The sequence below is a fragment of the Sander vitreus genome, chromosome 3, assembly GCF_031162955.1.
Source record: "Sander vitreus isolate 19-12246 chromosome 3, sanVit1, whole genome shotgun sequence".
Classification (NCBI taxonomy): Eukaryota; Metazoa; Chordata; class Actinopteri; order Perciformes; family Percidae; genus Sander; species Sander vitreus.
This window is the reverse complement of record NC_135857.1, coordinates 13,661,131-13,682,066: the sequence shown is the minus strand read 5'-3', so window position 1 is coordinate 13,682,066 and position 20,936 is coordinate 13,661,131. Positions and strand designations below refer to the sequence as shown.

The 20,936-nt window shown below is 44.0% G+C and overlaps 1 protein-coding gene across 7 annotated transcripts in view; it reads right to left on the bottom strand.

The window, feature by feature from the left end:
* sipa1l3 (signal-induced proliferation-associated 1 like 3) overlaps nt 1–20,936 on the bottom strand; it is a 73,931-nt gene that overhangs the window by 8,391 nt on the left and 44,604 nt on the right. For all 7 annotated transcript variants that reach the window (XM_078246119.1, XM_078246115.1, XM_078246118.1 and 4 more), the window contains 14 exons: nt 19,856–20,837; nt 17,117–17,247; nt 14,818–15,006; nt 14,058–14,232; nt 13,072–13,175; nt 10,996–11,153; nt 10,314–10,896; nt 8,403–8,501; nt 8,106–8,281; nt 4,417–4,668; nt 3,841–4,023; nt 3,204–3,328; nt 1,821–1,936; nt 1,295–1,734 (listed from right to left, as the gene is read on the bottom strand). In XM_078246119.1, the coding sequence (XP_078102245.1) occupies nt 1,295–1,734; nt 1,821–1,936; nt 3,204–3,328; nt 3,841–4,023; nt 4,417–4,668; nt 8,106–8,281; nt 8,403–8,501; nt 10,314–10,896; nt 10,996–11,153; nt 13,072–13,175; nt 14,058–14,232; nt 14,818–15,006; nt 17,117–17,247; nt 19,856–20,837 (3,713 nt within the window). The remainder of the gene's footprint in view (nt 1–1,294; nt 1,735–1,820; nt 1,937–3,203; nt 3,329–3,840; nt 4,024–4,416; nt 4,669–8,105; nt 8,282–8,402; nt 8,502–10,313; nt 10,897–10,995; nt 11,154–13,071; nt 13,176–14,057; nt 14,233–14,817; nt 15,007–17,116; nt 17,248–19,855; nt 20,838–20,936) is intronic.

Genomic DNA, 20,936 nt, shown 5'->3' with positions numbered 1-20,936 from the left:
GCGAACCACAGTGAGAGCCATTATCCACAAATGGCGAAGACATGGAACAGTGGTGAACCTTCCCAGGAGTGGCCGGCCGCCCAAAATTACCCCTAAGAGCGCAGCGACGACTCATCCAAGAGGTCACAAAAGACCCCACAACAACGTCAAAGAACTGCAGGCCTCACTTGCCTCAGTTAAGGTCAGCGCTCATGCCTCCACCATCAGGAAAAGACTGGGCAAAAATGGCCTGCATGGCAGAGTTCCAAGGAGAAAACCACTGCTGAGCAAAAAGAACATCAAAGCTTGTCTCAATTTCTCCAGAACACATCTTGATGATCCCCAAGACTTTTGGGACAACATTCTGTGGACCGATGAGACAAAAGTGGAACTCTTTGGAAGGTGTGTGTCCAAGTATATCTGGCGTAGAAGGAACACTGCATTTCATAAAAAGAACATTATACCAACTGTAAAATATGGTGGTGGTAGTGTGATGGTCTGGGGCTGTTTTGCTGCTTCAGGACCTGGAAGACTTGCCGTGATAAAAGGAACTATGAATTCTGCTGTCTACCAAGAGATCCTGAAGGAGAATGTCCCGACCATCTGTTCGTGTACTCAAGCTGAAACGAACTTGGGTTCTGCAGCAGGACAATGATCCTAAACACACCAGCAAGTCCACCACCGAATGGCTGAAGAAAAAACTAAATGAAGACTTTGGAGTGGCCTAGCCAAAGTCCTGACCTGAATCCTATTGAGATGTTGTGGTATGACCTTAAAAAGGCCGTTCATGCTCGAAAACCCTCTAATGTAACTGAATTAGGACAATACTGCAAAGATGAGTGGGCCAAAATTCCTCCAGGACGCTGTAAAAGCCTCATTGCACGTTATCGCAAACGCTTGGTTGCAGTTGTTGCTGCTAAGGGTGGCCCAACCAGTTATTAGGTTTAGGGGGGCAATCACTTTTTTCACACAGGGCCATGATGGTTTGGATTTTTTTTCACCTTTTAATAATTAACACCTTCATTTACAAATTGCATTTTGTGTTTACTTGTGTTGTCCTTGACTATTGTTTAAATTGGTTTGATGTTCGAAACACTTAAGTGTGACAAACATGCAAAGGAACAGGAAATGAGGAAGGGGGGCAAACACTTTTTCACACCACTGTATCTGCTGATTGGTGCATCATTGAACGCAACACTCTCCATACAATAAAAGCCAGCACCTATCTGCTGTGTAACTGAGGTTAATATTAGTTAATATCAGCTTCATAAAAATGCCATTAAAGATGCATCTCATCATCGAGTCGGTCTCTTACCTGGGTTTGAAAGCATCCATTTTATCAGTGCTGGAGCCCGGAGGCGGGAATGTCCTGGTCCGGTATCCTTTGGTCTGATTGGCTGCAGCTGGTATGATGGGCGAAGACTCTCGTCTCCTCGCTTCTCCGCTGCTCCTTCCCACGGACAGCTCCTGGACGCCGCTGTAGGCCGCAAAGCAATGCATGGGCTTATGGGACTGGCTGTTGGACATGTTTCCGGGGCGATTGTTGTTGTAGTGGGTCGATGCGTCGATCCCGCTGTCGTTAGACCCCCCCTTGTTGAGAAGGTCGGGGTCAGGGTCGGCTGGGTCGCCGAGGCAACCCCCGCCTCCTCGCTCTCCTCCAGCTCCTCCATCGAACCAGCGTTCGTCGCTGTGGCTGCTGGAGGCGTTACTGGACAGAGTGTTACTGCTGGAGTGGCTGGAGTACTGAGTCTCGCCCTGCAGAGGACAAGATCGCAACATTTAGACACACTCACAGAGGCAAAGAAGATGAACAAATGATGACGGGTGATGACGAGTCTGACCTTCGAGTGTCTGTTTGGAGAGTCTTTCCCAGGGACATCCTGTCTGGTTAGTCTCCTCTGCCCTCCTCCACCACCTGGTCCTCGAGACGGCGTCGCTGGGACATGCCAGAGGGGTTCTAGACAAAAAAACACACACAGACACTCACAGGATTAAAGAAAATTACACTGAAACTCCATGGTTGGCAAAGAGGATTAAATACTTATAGCACATTTAAAAACTGACCTCCACCCACCAATGCACATAATCAGACTCTGTTATCTCTACTCTACTGTGCAACACACACACACACACACACACACACACACACACACACACACACACACTTTGACACAATATAAAGAGTGTGAATGTAGTTAAATAATATAACAAGTCTGATTAACTTACAACTAGCAATAAATAATTTGTTGGCCACACACAATATGGCAAACATGTTAAACTGTTGCCTGTTTACACATCAAGCAGATAGGGAGCAACATTATCATTCATTTGGAGTCATGTTTTTGGCCACCTGATGAATGTAAGTCCAATATTCACTCTCTTTTAGCTCTGGGTTTGATCTCTACTACCCACTGAGAAAAATATCTGCACCACTGTGTTTACCAGCTAGTTGCTTACTGTTTCCGTCTGCTGTTTGGTGCGCAGTAGGTGGTGTACAGTGGGGTTTTTAGAGCTTTTTACTGAAAACGACTGCCTGCTGCGGCCGAAAAACGCTGATGAGAGCTCTGAGTGTGAATCAAAAGAATAACATTGCAGCTGGAAAACCAAAACACAGCGCTAGAAACGCTAAAACTTTAAAGAGCTGAGGGGAGCTGCAGATCTGTGGGTTCATCACTATAAACAACCCCTTTCACATACGTAGTACATTAGTAGTCATTTGATCCACTGTCAATATAAAAAGATTGATTATATGAGCTTGATAGAAATGCAGCAAGTACACAACTTCTCGTCCACCCATGCTCTGCTGTGCCACACTACACACCATAACGCCCTGCTGTGCCCTACTATGACATGAACTACTATGACTACCATTGTAGTCACTGTTCCACTATCTTTATTATGACTATTATTGCCACTGTTCATCACACCCCCAACCGATGCCGTCAGACACCGCCTACCAAGAGTCTGGGCCTGTCCGAGGTTTCTTCCTAAAAGGGAGGTTTTCCTTGCCACTGTCGCAATAGCTACTGCTAATGCTTGCTCTTGAGGCAATCACTGTAGTAGTCGGGGCTTTGTAAATTACAGAGTGTGGTCTAGACCTACTCTATCTGTAAAGTGTCTCGAGATAACTGTTGTTGTGATTTGATACCATAAATAAAATTGAATTGAAATTGAATTGAACTTATTGCACATTAATTGCTTGCAGTTTTTTGAAGGTGGTGTACCTGTTTTGCAGCGCTCCATGGTACTGTCCTGACTGGTGAAGCCTGAGGAAGACTCTCCGCTTGAGTTGACGTCCACACTGAGGTGGGGCTCATAAGGCAGCAGGGGGCGCTGTCCTGCTCCATATCTACACAGATGGATCATAGTAGGAGGGACAGCATTTTATTAATAAACACATTTATGCCACTATTTAATATATATAATTTCATATATACATATACTGTATATATGTGTGTGTAATTATATTTATATATATATATATATATATAAATAATATATAATTACACACACTCACACAATATGTATATATATTATATATGTGTGTGCGCGCGCGCGTGCACACACATATATAATACACACACACACACAGTTTGGATTTGAATTCCAGTTTCCGTTTTGCATCCTGATGGCGGTTGGTGAGGAAGAGCCGCCCACACAACAGATCCCTCCGCGAGGAGACAGTGTGTTCATACACATCTAACTGCAGACATGAACAAATTATACAGCCTCATCTTATGAACAGATATAATCCACCTCTAGAGCACAAAGCAGTTGTTATGAGTAACATCAGACATGCTTAATCAAGATCAAAGGAGTGACGGTGGAGAGCTCGGAGAACATAAAGACCGCACAACACACCTGTCGGGGGAGGGTTTGTAGCGTACGAAGGGGCCTGGTGTGATCCCAGGTGGCCCCATGGTGGAGAGGGCGACCAGGCCTGAGGAAGGTGAGGAGAAGCTGGCTGAGGGGTTTCTGTAGGGTAGCATTCGGTCGCCTACTGCAGGAGACAGACTGTAGTGGTTCTCTGGGTAGCTCACTGGCCTGGAGGACATAGAAATAGGGTGGTTAACCAACAGAACAACAAACAGACCACAGAGAGGTGAGGCATATGAGTAAGACTGCTACAGGAACACAAGAAACCATTTATCTAACTTAAGTGAGAAACATGCCAGGATTTGGGACAAGGCAGTGAGACACCAGCTCCAAGTAAGATGTGTGGGTAGCAACTGAGAACAAAAAGGGTTAAAACAAAATGTTTTTTAAGAGAATATCTGTTCCTATCAATAATCAATATCAGATAATCTAGATAAATATGTTGCTAATATTAACGCTACTGATAATATCAGTATACTTAGTTATAAATAACCCAATTGGGTCTCTTCTGTAATCTAATGTGACTAAATAAATCCAGCGCAGTGGCTCTCCGAGTCTCACCTCTTAGAGTTGAGGTGCTGGGGCTCCCTGTAGGGAACAGGCATCAGGGTCTTGTGTGAACGGGGCAGTGGAGGAGGCGGGGGACCCATGGGGGCCCAGCGCTGCGGGTTGGGGGCACTGTGGAGCCCTGGAGGAATTGGTGGGCTGTCCCATCGCCACGTCGGGCGAGGGGAGGGTCGATAGCCTGCTGCCAGAGGCTCAGGTTCTGGCTTCTGCTCCATGGTCTTCATCTCATACTCCTCTGTGCAGCCCCTAAAGATACATCCAGTACAACAAGTGAATCAACTTAACTGGCTTGCCACTTAAATGTCCTCACCTTCATCCACAGGTTTGATCCTCAGCTAAAATGCATCGATGAGAAGCAGCAGTGTCCTCTCTGAAGATCTGGAGTGCAGCTGAACCAGAAAGGTGGCTTCTGTACTGAGTTCAGTGTGAAAACTGCTCAGTAAATCTTTTTTGTATCAACTCAGGACACAACAACAACTAAAATGTTTTAAATGTTCTCATAGCACATATCTTTTTACACATCATTTCACTCACACAGCCTGCAACAGGAGGGCAGGAGGCATCCAATAATATGTATAGAGGATGTATTTAAGTCAAGACAAATACCGAAAGGAAGAGAGAATAGGAGATGAGAGAGAGAAGGGTGGCCATGACGGTGGAAGAAGGGTGTAAAATTCACAGTAAACCAAACAAGGGCATGAGTAGGATTAAAAAAAACAACAAACACAGAACAGCAAAGACTGAAATAAGAGAGATGAAGACGCAGTGTGTGATGTGTGCCTTAAAGGACAAATCCGGCGCAAAATTAATCTAGGGGTTAATAACACATGTGTCCGAGTTCGACCGTTCTCTGGGATATGTTTTCATGCTAATCGAATGTGACCAGTTTTATCGCAAACCGCTGATTACCTTATAACGCTAGTCATTAGGGCACGGCTAAAGTAAAAATAAATCGCTATTTCTATATGAGTAACAAGGCTCAAAATATCACTACAATTCCACGGTAGCATAATGAGGGTCCCAACATGTAAACCGAAGCACTGAGAACTTTGTAAGTGTACAGACAGTTTATTAAAAAGATAGTTTAGAAAGACAGTACTGTTTACATATACAGGCAGGCGCCATCTTGGGAAAACAGTCCGACCAGTCGAACGACCAGAACTTGTCTCCTCACCATGAACTATCAGTGTTTCCCACACATAGACTAATGTGTGGCGGTGTGCCTCACTATCAACACCGGCCGCTGCACATTGCGTTTAGTTTTTAAACGCTATTTAAAACACGTTCTTCTGCATTTCCTTTCCCTGCTCTCCTCCGTCTCTCTGTCACACACACACACACACACACACACACACACACACACACACACACACACACACACACTCCCACCGTGCGGTGTTTGGTGTTTTTAGCCCCCAACGTCGCCTTCTAGGGAGCACGGCAATGGTTATGTCAAAGAAGTTATGTTAGTGTTAAGGTGAGGGTTAGCTGCCTATAAAGGCGACATTGGAGGCTTAAAACACCATCGAGCCCACCGTGCACACAGCGTCTGTCTCCGTAAAGGAGAGAAGACGGCTGGCGAAATTCACAAGTTCACGAAAGGTTGGTATCTATCTCGTGAACACCTTTACACAATCACACATTCACAATAACCGACCCGACTCTTAGCAAACAAGCGAATGTGCCTGCTTTAGAAAGTTAACTAGTCGCAAGTTTGCGGTAAAATGCAGTTGGGTTGTCGAGGTCAAAACACTATATGTAGCAGCTGTGAATCAAATAAACGTATAATAAATAATGTTATGTCATTTTGTACTCTTACACTGACTTTTTGTTATAGCTCTAACCCAGTTAGTTGCTATATAGCAACTTATAATGTCCCTGTTATTCAGAATAATCCAAACTGTTCACTGTGTGTGTGTATATATATATAGTTTTTCAATGCTGTGAGCAGAATAAATTAAATTCCATTCACCTCAATTGTATTGTGGTGGAAGACGAAATCTCAGTGGCACAAATAAATAAACATCAAAACTATCTGCATGGACAGATGCCAGCAGATGTAAGTGAGAAAATATGTTTCTTGTAATTTAACTGTTTCTTTAGTGTTTAACCTGGACTAAATGTAGAGCCTGGTCACACTAAACCCTCCATCTACTCTGCTACAAGAATGTAAAACATCATCAAATGAAAGCTGTAGAGATGTAAACAGAAAACCCCAAAACACAAATATGTCTGTAGAAAATATGAAAACTAGTAGAAAATAACAACAGTGCACAATTATCTAATCAATGAACACAACACGTGGTTCGGACACTTTGATCAATCAAGGGATACTACAAACTCAATCAATATCCATATTGTTACATAGCAGTAGTACAAACCTTAGAGAGAGCAGCGCCTACATATGTTGACATGCAGTGTTTTTTCAATCACACTGGCGGAGGTGACACAGCTGGAGCTCCCCAACACACACACACACACACGTGGTCAAACACACTACAACATCACTCCTTTTCTCCTCTGTATCTGTCCATCTTGCACGAGCACGGCCACGAGTCAGAGCAGAAAGGAATATCTGGTTTCTCTTTCTCTCTCTCCTCCACCCACCTCTCACTCTCTGTGGTGTTGAGACATGTCCTCCTTACCGAGCGCTTCTCTGCCTCTCCAACTCAATAATCCCAGCCTCTTTGTCTCTCTCTCTCTCTCTCTCTCTCTCTCTCTCTCTCTCCCTCCCTCTTTTCCCTCCTTTTCATTCGCACAGGGCCTGCATTTTTAATTAATCACTTCCACTCTTTATTTATTTATTTTTTGTGGGCTCCTTTTTTCCCCCTGCAGATTCCAGGCCCTAATCTCATGCAATCTGCTTGCCTGGCACACAACGGCAAATGAGTCAGAGAGTGTGCATGTGTGTGTGTGTATATGTGCGAGTGTGTGTGTGTGTCAAAGGGATTTAACTTGGTGTAATTAAACTGCCTCCAACATTAAATAAATCTAACCACTGCGCGATCACACAGTCAGCCACAATGACTGTTTTTAAAAGCCCTGGCTCTCAGTCAGAAACGCGACACACACACACACACACACACACACACACACACACACACACACACACGGTTATTTCTTTACCTCGATAACACCACATCAGCGCCTCATAAAGCCTCGTTATTCTGTCTTTGTCGAGACCGTATGTGTAGATGAAAGGTTGGAAAAGGATGACGGCAGGCAAAAGAAATAGATCGTGGGAGGAGGGGAAACAAGGCGTAAGCATAGTAAGCCGAGCGAAATGAGACTAGATATGAAGGAGGAAGAAACAAAGAAAGGCAGATTTTATATTTTTGTTTCAGTTAAACAAATGCTTCTTTTTGTCCTGTCTCCATGCCTCGTTCCGCCTATTTCCTCTCGAACCAAACACTGTTCTTTCGCTCTGTTCACTCGCTTCCTCTTTTCACACACTCCCACACAAAATCCTCTCAGAACATTGGAGTGTGGCCCACTACCTCTTCCATGCTTTTGTGTGTTTGAGTGAAGAGTGCCCTGCACTCACTCTGGCTCACTTATGTCCTTCCACTAATGCCTGCTAACACTCAGCAATGCTGTCACCTACTGCCTCAACATCTGTATTCACCGCAGCTGTTTAAAAAGGAATCACTTATTAGTTTAGCTTCAAAGACATTTTAACACACCTGCGAGGCCCCCCCTCTTCGTACGGAGGAATGATGACCACTTTGACCGTGACCGACGTCCTCAGGAGGTCAATCATCTGCTCGTGAGTCAGCGTCACTGCAGCAACCTTGCAGATCTCCACCAACCGACTGCCCTGTCTCAGTCCCGCCTGCCAGGCAAAACCGTATTCCTCCACCTGCAATAATAATAAAAAAAACACGGAAAAAAAGTCTTCAAACAAGCCAGTTATGTGCAGCCAAGACATTTTATAGAGGAGTATTAGGGATCTGGTGTGACAGATGGTTATCTGATGGTACCTCAGCCACAGTGCCGTCCAGGCGAACATGGAAGCCCAGTTGTCCCAGTCCGTTTCTTCTCAGAGTCATATCCACGGTCTCACACCCCACTGTCAACGACTGGCCAAGGAGAAGACATGATGCGAGCAAATAAATGTTATTTTATATATTTACAGTATCATCATGATCTTAGGTCTCTAGGTATCTGCCAAAACAAAGGAAAATCATAAAACAGCCTGAAAGGGGAATTTAATTAGCAGGAACAGCATTACTTACGGAACTCTATCAATACTATTATCAATATGCACATAAATTATGAGACGACATCACCTAAAATTATGTATGTATTTGGTATTTTTAGAAAGATAAACTCTTTTATGTATTATATATATATATATATATATATATATAGTTTTCTGTTGGATTAACACAAAGCTCGCTGGAGTCCAGGAAATCTCCTTTTCCTAGCATTTAATTAATTGAATTTTACAGGGATTATCACAACATGAAATGCCTCTCATCAGCCAGTGGAGCACAACTTCATTGAAAAAGTGAGTTATGTGGTCGCATAGAGTACCTTCATGCTCTATAACATTTGAGTTTATATTTTAATATCAATCTAATAAGCCTGGATTACATTTTTGAAGGTTATCAGCTTTGAGCTGACACATTGTCCAGGGCCATTCAAAAAACACTTGCTACTCGCTATCTTCAGAGTTTTGAATTTCCAGGTTTTCCAGGATGCTAAGGAAAACCTTAAAAGGTATGAAAAACAATCCCAACTGTGGACATCCTCTCAACTTAATGCTACAAAACACATTTAACAGAACAGAGGTGTAACACGGTCATGAAATGAGAACAATTCCACCAGAGACAGAGAGAGTGTGAGTGAGTGTGACTGTGAGTGTGTGTGTGTGTGTGTGTGTGTTTGTGTGTGTGTCCGCATGCGCAGTACAGCAGCGGGGAGTTGCTGCATCTCCAGAACTAGAAGGCTCATTGATTGCGGTTCACCAGCTGTGTCAAATGCCAAAAAGTGGTCATCCGCTAAAAACTGATTGCTGTCTACTCTACATGCAAACACAATTGTACACAGATAAGTTAGATGAACGCCCAGGCTCTTGGGCTCTCCAGTAGGCTATGTAATTTTGTTGCTGGCGGTTGCGCACATTTCTCCCGTCGTCCTGCATGCTGTTTAAGAGCATAGGCTGGGGAAGCCGCAGGCTGGCAAGCTGAGCCCGGCTCCGTCCTTCCCCCGCCTGGGCCACATCACTACCTGGATGTGTGATGGCTAGACGAAAAACAGGGAACACGCCGAATATTCTCTAGATGAGCCACAGCCGCGCCTGATTGAAACACGCTCATAGTTAGATAAAGTTGTGAAAAAAAAAACACTGAGAACCAAGCAATTAGCTCGTTCCAAACAGGCACGTACTCCAAACGGGCACTGCACTAGTATTAACAAAACACAGAGACTTGACAGAGAATATTTAAGGTCTTTAAGTGGTCTGAAGACAAACCTTTGCAATGAAGGGCTAAAATTCACGTCATGATCTCCTACATATAAGGGTACCAAACAAATGCAGTGAAGAAGAAATCTGCAGGATAGTTAACAAAGATGTTAACTATGATGTTAACACAGATGTCAACCATGCAACCAGTGCTGGTAAAGAGATGACAAAAAAGGAGGAGAGAGAGAGAGAGATGCAAAGTATTTTTAAATCAACTTAGCAAATATTTTATGGAGGAAGGAAATGCATTCAGAGCATTTTTCAGGCCCCAAGGATATACACAATGTGTTTTGGTGAGAAACATTAAATATAAATATAATTGTTTGTCTACATCCTACTCCAAGCTATGTGCTTCAAAAGGTCACAGAGATTTCCTGGTCACTTTCTCTCTACACTTAAACTGGAACAAGTTCTAAACTCTCACCTTTAACCTCTGCACCATCTCTCTGATGTCTGGTGCACAGCCCTCTGGTACCCGCACAGCGATGTGGTCCCCTCTGCCGTAGAAGATCTTAAGCGCCAGCCGCTCCGGTGTCCACCCGATCACGTCCGCACAGAAACAGTTGAACACCACCTCTTTGGTGGAGCAGTCTGTCAGGAGGACGTATTCAGCTGACAAACCCAAGGCACAGGGGAGCTCCGTCCCACCTCCACTGAAGTCCTGGGCCTGGACCCTCCAGGCCACGGCCCCCGCAGCTCCCAACTCCGCTCCCTCTCTTGCCTTGGAGCGCTCCCGTTTTTTAGATGCGAGGGAGATGAGGTTGTTAAGCTTGCCAGCTGAGTCGAGCGGAGTGCTGCTGACGTAGTTCTCAGCCAGGTCACGCAGGTACTCCTGCCGCGTTCGTGTCGCCATAGTGTGGAACTTCTCTGACTTGTGCGCTGCAGTTTCTGCATTGATAACTTTGGCTAGAAGGAAATTACGAAAGGTTTCTGGGTCACGGAAGGTGACGCCGCTGGGGATGGGTGGGCCAAAGGGAGGAACATCCTTCATTCTTGTCACAGCAACACTGAAAGAAAAGGTGGCACAGATTTGAAGTGTGAGAAATAATGTTTTGGTCATAGTTGTGTTTATATGAACATGTGCTTGTTTTGTTTAAAACATTTACCTGTAACAGGTGCCTTCAGAGCAGGGGTTGTGCACACGGACAATAACGAAGACGTGCTGGAAGTGGGAGCGAATATTCTGCGGGGTGAAAGGCAATGCTCCTGGCTCCTGAAAGATTATAGTGACAATGTCGTTCCCTATGTGCCTCTTTCTCAGGAGCTAAGGAAGAAGAGAGGAGAGATAAGAATATCAAATTAATAAAATGAGCTTACATAACTGGCATTGCTTACATAACTGGCATTGACACAACAAATTGACTCAACAATAAGAGAGACTGACTAGACTGACAAGGGAAATGAGAGATTGAGACACTCATTACTAGACACCAACAGCAGCTCTTTATGCAATTTGTTTTTCGAATTCTGTGTGGGCTATTTGTGTCTTTGTGTGTGCTGGTATGTCCGTCTATCTGTGTTCGTGTAGGAGACGTGGCACAGAACCCAGGCTGCGTCTGTGGTGCAGCGTTTGCCAATTCTCTCTTCATCTGCAGGAGGAGTGTGAAAGTACCAATTATGTAATCCAGCCCACTGTTTGGCCACAGACAGACACATTCTGCAGCTAGCCTTCACTCGTACTAAGACTGCAAGTTTAGCCTGATGTAGTGCTTATAAACATTAACTGTAATTGTTAGAATTGATTATTTGGAGAACAGAAGTTTTGGATATTTTATCAACCTCTTCACCACTCAAGGTTTCTGTCTAAAAGGGAGTTTTTCCTCGCCGCTGTTGCACTAAATGCTTACTCTTGTGGGAATTACTAGAATTGTTGGGGCTTTGTAAATTATAGTGTGGGGTCAAGACCTACTCTATCTGTAAAGTCTCTCGAGATAACGCTTGTTATGATTTGATACTATAAAGAAAATTGAATTGAATCTTGACTTTTTTCTATTTCAGCATTCCATTCTAAATAGGACTAAATGCTGTTGATACTGTATGTAAGATTCAACAAGCATTTGCCGTACATTTCATCACTGGTCATACAAGGTAAGTGTATAGGCCTAGCTTGGGCTCTCCTTTTCCTCTCTCCTGAATGTAAGAGCCTCCACAGTCTATATTTCTACTTCACTCCTTCTGCCTCCGTTCATTCACTGCAGGTTCTATTTATTGTTGGATGCTGCCACCTAGAGGTCCATCTGAGCAAGTACTCAATCTCTTCGCTGCTGCGGCCTCTAAACCTCTGGATGGAGTTATTGTGCCATTTATCAAATTACACTTTCTGATGTAAGTGTTGATACTAAGACAAACTGTTCAAAACACACTTTCAATTGACTCATTTTAAAAAGGTGCCACCTTCACATTTCTCGTTTACTAACCATTTACAAGATGTTTAACAAAATGATTAAGCTTGTTTATAACAAACAATAGATTACTGTGGGTATGGTAATGAAAGTATAATTTGCTGATTCACAATACTAATTTATTGCCTTTTCAAATGTTTGTTGAGGAACAAACGACTTCTCCATAGCCTACACCGCTGACACATTGTACAGTGAGCACCCACAGGGCCTGTCTGAGCACGTGTCCATCCGTGTGAGCCTCTCACGCAAACACTTATGCAAACTATTAAAAATACACACGTAAAATGTTGTCTTACACACAGGTCACTGACACATGCAGTCCATGCTGCAAACACACAAAAGAATGTGTAGGTAGGCAGCTTTATTCAAAGTTAAAAAACTAAACAAAAACAAGGGAGAAAATAAAGAAACTGCTCACTGCTGAACCCCACCCAGCTCTGATCCAGTTAAAGAATGAGAGGCAGAGAGGGTGCAAAAGAAAAAGCCAGTAAGTAAGAAAGAAACGAAAAGACAGAGAACAAAGACTATAATAACATGAGTGTCTGAATAAAAGAGAGAAGAGACTCTAAATGAAGAACGTGACACAAGTCACGAGTTTCCACTTTATGAATTCTTGCTGTTGGTTTACGACCCGGAGCAAACGGAAGAGGCTTTAACTCACAACCACAGACAGACTTTGGGTGACAACAAAAGGAAATTCGTGGATGTATTTTGCAGCTGTACACACCAAAACATGGCTTGAGACAACATACAATAGGGAGGGTGCTCATAATCTCTTACCTGCTGTGGGTTGTTGGGCATGTACGGCAGCATGGTAGACACGTGGAACATGACCTCGTAGCCCTGGTAGGTGGTGTACAGGGAGTGGGTGCCCGTGGAGTCCGCTGGAGCAAGACATTTTAATGTGACGTCAGCCATTGTAAACTACAGACAACACTGTGATGTTGAATTAGAGTCTTAACACCTAATTGTTCAAACACGTTTTTCGATGTCATTGTGCTTTTCCTGGGACACTTGGCCTGGCTATTACTTTTCAGACATACAATGCATAACCATGCTGGCATCATCTGTCTTTTAAAGTAATGGATTTCGTACTCTAGGTGCTGTTAATGTAAATGTTCCTTGTGGCTTTATTCAGGGTGTAAAGGAATGAGCCACAATGCTCGTGAAAGAAAAAGGTCTTACTGCTGGAGAACAGGAGTGGTAAGGAGTGAAAGGAGTGGATTGTTGTACTGAGGAAAATTGTTTTCTGTTCCCTCAAAAACGGCACCAGTAAAGGATTTAAGTGTATTTTGCCATTGAAGACTTAGTGTGTGGGACGAAACATTCATTTGGGACTCTCATTTAAAGCATTTTGCTGTATATTCAAAATGCTAACTGCATGGATGAAAGTTGAAAATAGGGAGAGAAAATGGGCTCATTCACATTGTTTCATAATTCATTAAACTGATTTTAGTTTGTCTAAGCATAGGAGATGACAATATAAGGGACACATGTATTACAGTGAACTTAATAAGGCAAACAAGAAGTGTATGTTTGACCTTGTGTTGCTTCAGCCGCTAATCTGACGACATTCAAATTTGGAAATGTGCCATGGTGAAGGTGCTGAGAAAATATTACTAAGATTACTAAGAGTAAGATTGCCATCTTGACTTTTATGTAAAAACGACTCAGGTGCTTATTCAGACACAAGACCAACATGTAAAATAACCAACACATTTATGGGATGTTGTGCATGTCTGAAAGGGGCTCTTCTGAACACTTACTCTTTGTGTCGAGCTGCGCAGCATATTTGGTGAATCCTTTGAGAAGCACCTGCTCCCCAAGCAGCTCCAGGAAGGCAGAGAAGGCGGGTGACGCCTCCTCGTTGTTGTACATTTCCTCCTCTGTGCTCTGGCCCGCACGGCACAGCAGAACACCCACCTTGTGCTTCTGACTCAACTACACGGCAGCGGAGAGATAACATTAACATTACACACACAAACGGCTGAAACACTGGAGTGGGAGCCTGGTGCTTTTAATGCAACTTGATGTCAAAGTAGATGTTACAGATAAGAATTTAACCCTGATGTACTGTATATATGTACGCACTTTTCAATTGAGCACCACTTCGTTGTTGTAAAAACAAGCCAACTGCAGGGCAAAACACCCCCGTCTTGCACTTCACCCTTCATTAAATAAAAGGTGAGATAACATGGCTAAACATTAAAGCTTTTATGGTCACACACTCATGCTCAAACACACAACGCCCTGCTGCACTGAGCTTTCACTGACCTCAGTCCGATTGTGTACTTTGCACCAACACTAAAGTATGTAGACACTTTTATACACACACCTATCAGTTCATATGTATTGTTGCATCGCTTTCCATCATTTTAGCCAGCGTGACTTATAGTCACAGTTTCAATGGAAGCTTCTGGGATTAAGCATCTGGGATTAACTGTCACATTTCCATTGTTCAACTGTTTTATTACACAAGCCCAAAAATAAAATGCAAATACAGACAGAGACAGACATGTAACCCACCCCCTGTTCGTCCAGTTTAAGCAGCTGCTCTGTGACTTTGGGTGTGCTGAGCGCCAGTCTCAAACAGGACACGTTGAGCTCGGGGACGACCTGCTCCAAGACTTCCTTGAGCGGCAGACCCCGCACCGTGCCATGCCTCCCCGTAGACGCCACCGCATCCTCTAAAATGGAGCCTCGCAGGGTCACAAGCTGAATGTGGGGAAAGAAAAACATGTTGCAATGCATCACCAGACTTAAAGACTATAGATATCTAAAATCACATTGAAATTGTCAAGAAATAACTACATTTTCTCTACATTTCATTTCATTGTTGATTTAGACACCTTAACAGTTTCTGGTGGAATTTTTTTCAAAATTAAATTTCATACGGGTCCTTTTATAGATCGCTTTAATCAGACCAGGAACTGAAATATTATCACCTATCACCTTTACTATTTATCGGTTTATTTCTTTCCTGTCTTGGGGAAAGAATACTTGCTGACCAACTTACCAATTAATAAGAGTTACTGGCATCCACTTTTTTCACTCCTTCATTCTCTCTTAAAACAAAAATACTTGCTTGGTTACATACTTGTTAATTTATTAGTTTTTATTTCCTTTTTGGTTTTTTTATTGGTAGGGTTTAAAGCTGTTGTTGTGTATACATATTTTGTATCATATATTGGCTACTATGGACACAGAATATACATAGTAATACTATTGATTCTGAGATAGTTGTATTGAGAGAGGTCGGAGGTCGTGCTCAGCACCAGAACCACGCCTCTGGAAAATGGAGGAACGGATGATTAGCAGTCTGGGAGCTTGAAGTGGGTCCATCAGATGAGGGATGCCCTGAAGCACCACTCCTTCTCTCTTCCAACACACACACACACACACACACACACACACACACACACACACACACAACACGCATACGCACGCAATCACACACACACACACACACACAGATTTTAGTTTGAGGGGTATTGTGAATTAATATTCTGCTCAGTATTGTGCTGCCACAGAGTGCTGCTCCCTGGCGAGAGGAAATTGGGCTGCCTCAAAACAGTGAGGCTATAATATCCTCGGATACAGTTGGGAGGAGTGGGGTGATCCTTCTCACCGCACACAAACACACGCACAACTACACACACAAATAAGGGTTCATTAAAAATGCATAGCAGACTTTGGAGCTCGCAGGGGCCGAAGAGACAGTTGGACCTCAGAGACTCGGGTGTCCAGCAGAGAAATGAAACTTGATAGACACGTGGCTGAAGTTATGGAGCTTTCGTTTGAACTCGTCAGCTTCTGTGCGACAGTGCAGTGAGTGACTGCGACATGCTGAGCAGGAACATCAGAGGGCTGCGTGTAGAAATGGGTGATGGAGGGAGAGAGAGGAAGTCTCTCCACCTTGCTGCGTCAGCACTGCTGCACAGAATTAAATGACAGACTTAAGGGGGGATGGATATTTGAGAGCAGCTGAGGCTTGAGAGAATAAAGTCGGCAATAAATCTCTTTTTTCCTGTGTGGGAACCGTAGGCCTGGGTGTGCTGGCCGTGTCTGTTAGCTGAGCTCTGTGTACTTAGATGGCGGAGAGGCTCCATTGTTATACCAGAGCTAAGGTGATGAGGCCAGGCAGCCATGTAATCCAGCTAAAAACAACACAGTGGAGAGGAAGACAATCGGGCCACATGAACACAAGCAAACTTTGCTGTTTGTTTGCGTGACCTGACGATGCTACACAGGTGTTTATAAAATATTAAGTTGGTCAAACTGACTATTCATACAGACCTCAGACCTCTCTTACACCTATGAAAAGAAAAAAAACAGGAGACTAATATTTGTTCACGGTGTCCGTGTTCAACTTATTGACACTAGGGCTGCAACTAATGATTATTAAGTAAATGAATATAAATAACTTGTTCGTAGTCTTTGAACAAGTCTGAGAGAGAATCTTGAGTATTTCTCCACGGTCACCAACCCATCACTCAATACGTTACGAGTATTTGACCCATCAAAGTGGAAAAGTGGTTGGGTGTGCTCCCTGTAAGAGCAGGCCAAACACTTTGGCCACAGCAGCCAATGTTTGGTTTGGTTTTGCTGTGCTGAGCCTGGGCAGGTGGAATTTTCCACCGGCAGAGAGGGGGTGAGGGGTGAGGTTAAAACTAGGGCAGAGAGGGTGAAAAGAATCACAGGTAGGGACATAAGGGGGGTAAAATGAAAGTAGGCAATTAAAGTAAGCGTGCGCACTCTTACTGACTCATCACTAAGAAATGCTCAGAACAAACACACACACACACAAACGGGAGATCCTTCATACCTCGCTTGTTCGGACGATAAGGCGGTACTGGTACTGGTCTTTCAGGTCTTTGGTGTCTTCCAGTTTCTCCCTGCGGATGCTCACGGCCACAGCACCCAGCTTATCCTCTGTCCCAAAGTAGTTTGAGTGCTCTGGTGAAGGAGAGATGGAGATCAATGTTTGTGTTGAGGAGTAACATGTCTGAATATGGACTTGAGTTGTGGGTTTTATACACATAGAGTACCCTATGATATTTTTTAAAGCTGAAAGTATTAGACGTCATCAGAAAACAGAAGGGAATTAATCTGCAACAATCCTAATGACTGATTTTAGCAGCTTTTTAACAAAAATACCCAAATTCACCGGTTTTAGCTTCTAAAATATAAATATTCACTGGTTTTCACACTCTTCTATGATAGGAAACTGGATGTTTTGGTGTTTTGGACAGTTGGTTGAACAAAAGAAGACAGTTATTAAGTAAATTGTATAGACTTACAAAATATTATAAACATTTTATGAAACCAAAGAACGAATCTAGATAGTATTCTCAGTCTTCTATGCCTTTTTTTTCCATTTAGGCAGCTGAACAAAAACTTTCCTTAAATAAAACTATAGTCATAAACTGGAAATATTATGATTTAAATCAGTAAATATCTCAGTAAGTTACGAAGACTTGGTTTCAGTAGTTTTTGATACTTGGTGCTACAGACATATTTGTGTCAGTAACAAAGAGGTATTGAGGTTTGATATAATAAAGAGATAAACCGGTACATTTAACCTTCAAGAGATAAAGATGAGACAGATAAGAGAGGAGTTTGGCTCTGGTGTCGTAAGCATGTCTAGCAGATAAGGCTGCACCATATGAGGAAAATGTCAAATTGCGATTATTTTGACTGACTGTTACGACTGCGATATGAATCACGATATTGGAGGGAATGATCAATTTTTTGGATCATCATTCTCATTTTCATTGAAACACAAATAAAAATGTACTACAGTCATGTAGTGTGATTTTTGCAAGAATCTGTACCAAACAAAGATGTTTTCCTTTAGTCTGTAGGATAGGGTTTGTAGGCCCAGGACATCTCTGCAGCCCCACAATACTTCATTCAGAATGGTTAGACACATATTTTGCCTTTAACAAATATCCTACCCCCCCCCCCGCGATTTGGATATTGCACTAGTCCATATTGGGATTTTGCTAAAATTGCGATTAATTGTGCAGCCCTACTAGCAGAGGAGGGGCATTAGACCAAGCTATCAACGCACTTCACATGTTCTCTTCTAAAGCTCCTAAGCTAAGCCATGGTAATGCCAACACCACAGGCAGTGTGGTAGAATTCACCAGACACTTGGGGAGGAATCTAGCTTGACAAGTATTTCTCCTCCATCCCCCGTCTGACTGGAATGAACCGGGATGACGTACACATTTGGAGACTCAGGCCTGCTTAGCTTCCATGCCATGTCCCGTGGTGAAAATGTCAGCTTTTTGATGAGGCTTTCTGACAAAACACAGCACACAATCACAGTTGCGTTCTGGGGGACAGCTAAGCTGGAAACGAGTTAGCAGATGAACATATTTTTGGAATGATAACCTTTATCTGTGTGGCTGCAGGCCACACACACACACACACACACACACACACACACACACACACACACTCCTAACAGCAACTGTCACTAATTAGGGTGCAGCCAGATCATGCTTGCCAAGAGGAAGTTTCATCCGCATTGTCTGAAGAGGTGATGTTGACAAGAAATGCCAACAAACACGTGTACGAACAGGCACACATCTTACACACATCTTTTCTCTCTGAAGATCGGTGTTACTTCTGACACCTAAAAACAGACGTAAACCAAAGCTGCACTGGCTGATCACGGTACTTTGTAATCGTGCAGAAAGGCAGGTGGAGTATTATCAGTTCAGAGGTTGCCAAAAAGGTCCAGTGGCAGGTACATGTGTAATAAAAACTCTGGGAGCATTGCCAGCTTGGCCCACTCTGCTCAGGCACGGCTGGATATCAACCGTCATGGATGAGACGTGGGGAATGACACTGGAGACACAAGATCTTCGCTGTCATATTCATACGAACTAGTAACAGCAAGTGGCCCAAATGGCGGAGGGTGGGGGTGTGTTCTTGACCAACTGCCACTTTGCTCGTTTGAAAGCCATGATGTCTCTCTTTCTCATGGGTGGGCCAAATTCTCTGGGCGGGCAAAGCAGAGAAAGGGGAGGTAACCTTCCTCCTTATGACGTCATAAGAAGGAGATTCAAGATCGGCCCATCTGAGTTTTCATTTTCTCAAAGGCAGAGCAGGATACCCAGGGCTCGGTTTACACCTATCGCTATTTCTAGCCACTGGGGGACCATAGACAGGCTGGGGGAACTCACATTAATGTTAAAAAATGTTAAAAAATTAATGCCATGGGACCTTTAATATATATATTTTGTCTTCATGCCTTTTTATGTTTTATGTAAAACCACTTGAGTTTTTGAAAGGTGGGATGTAAAAACAAACCTGTCCTACTTGAGGTATGCTCTCATTGCACCAGTGTTTATGAGAATTGAATAAAAACTGTTTAAGAATCTATAAACTACAGTTACAACAAAATGTATGTTGTAATACTGAAAACATGTATAATCAATTTCCTATCAATAGGTTTGATTCTTGTGATCCTTACATAACACAGCTGGCATCAACATCAAATGTATGGTTTAAGTATGATATCTGCCTTATAGTAAATGTGTCTCAGTGTTACCTTTCCCATGGAAGTAGTCTCTGTAGTACCTGGCCCCCAGATCTACATGCTCTATGCCGTACAGTTTCAGTCTGTCCAGTCTTGTAACCTGCTGTTCAATAGGAACCTCCAGCACTGAGACGCTGGCGTTACTCCTCCTGAGCCAACCCCTCGCTCCGTCTCCTCCTCCGTCTCGCTCTGCTGACGAGCTGAGGAAGCTGATATTGCGCTCCCCGTGGCCTCCAGTCTCATTGAGAAAGTGGGGGCAGCAGAGGAGCAGTGGGCTCGAGCTGTGGGCTCCATGAGGCCCGTCCATTAGGTCCACACCCAGGGAGGGTGTCATGGAGCTGGGGTCGAGGCTCAGGGTCAGATCCTCTATGCTGGAGTACACTGGATCGTTCACACTTGGAGCCGAGGATCTGGAGACAGACAGGGACACTGATGCCGCTGATGCCCCCGTGGCCGTGTTCCTCCTCTGGGCGGCGTAGCCCCTCTGAGCCGCTGCCTCGTGGAGGTCAAACAGGATGCTCTGAGCATCGAAGTGGACAAAGCTCTTAGGACACACCCACGGTTTGTAGGAGGCGTCTGCTGAACCCCGGCCTCCCCCGTCCTCAGTTGTTTCTCCTTTCCCTCCATCCAGCTCATTGCGACTAGAGCTCCTAAGTTTCCTGAACAAAGAGGAGGTGCCCAGTGACGACTCCGTCCCTCCACTTTTCTTCCTCACTCTCTCAGCTCCGTCTTTCCTTCCTGTCCCTATTACTTCCCCACCTGTGGGACCAGGTGAGGGGGCAGAGGGGAGAGGTGCGCTTGGTGGCGAGTCCGGAGCGCGCAGCAGCTCCCCAAGGTGTATGGGTGCTGAGCTGCGCTGGTCAGGCCTCTCCTGGTGGAACTGGCTGAGCATGTCAAAAAAGCTCTGCTCAGGAATGCCCTGGATGTCGATGGAGGAGGTGCTGCCATACTCTCTGAACAGGTTTCCCATCCCGACACCTCCACGAACCTCCACCTTGAAGCAGAAAGGGGTGAGAATTTTCAGTTTATGACGAAATATCAGTGGATACATAATTCTGATTTCAATAATTATATTTTGGGGAAAACATTATGT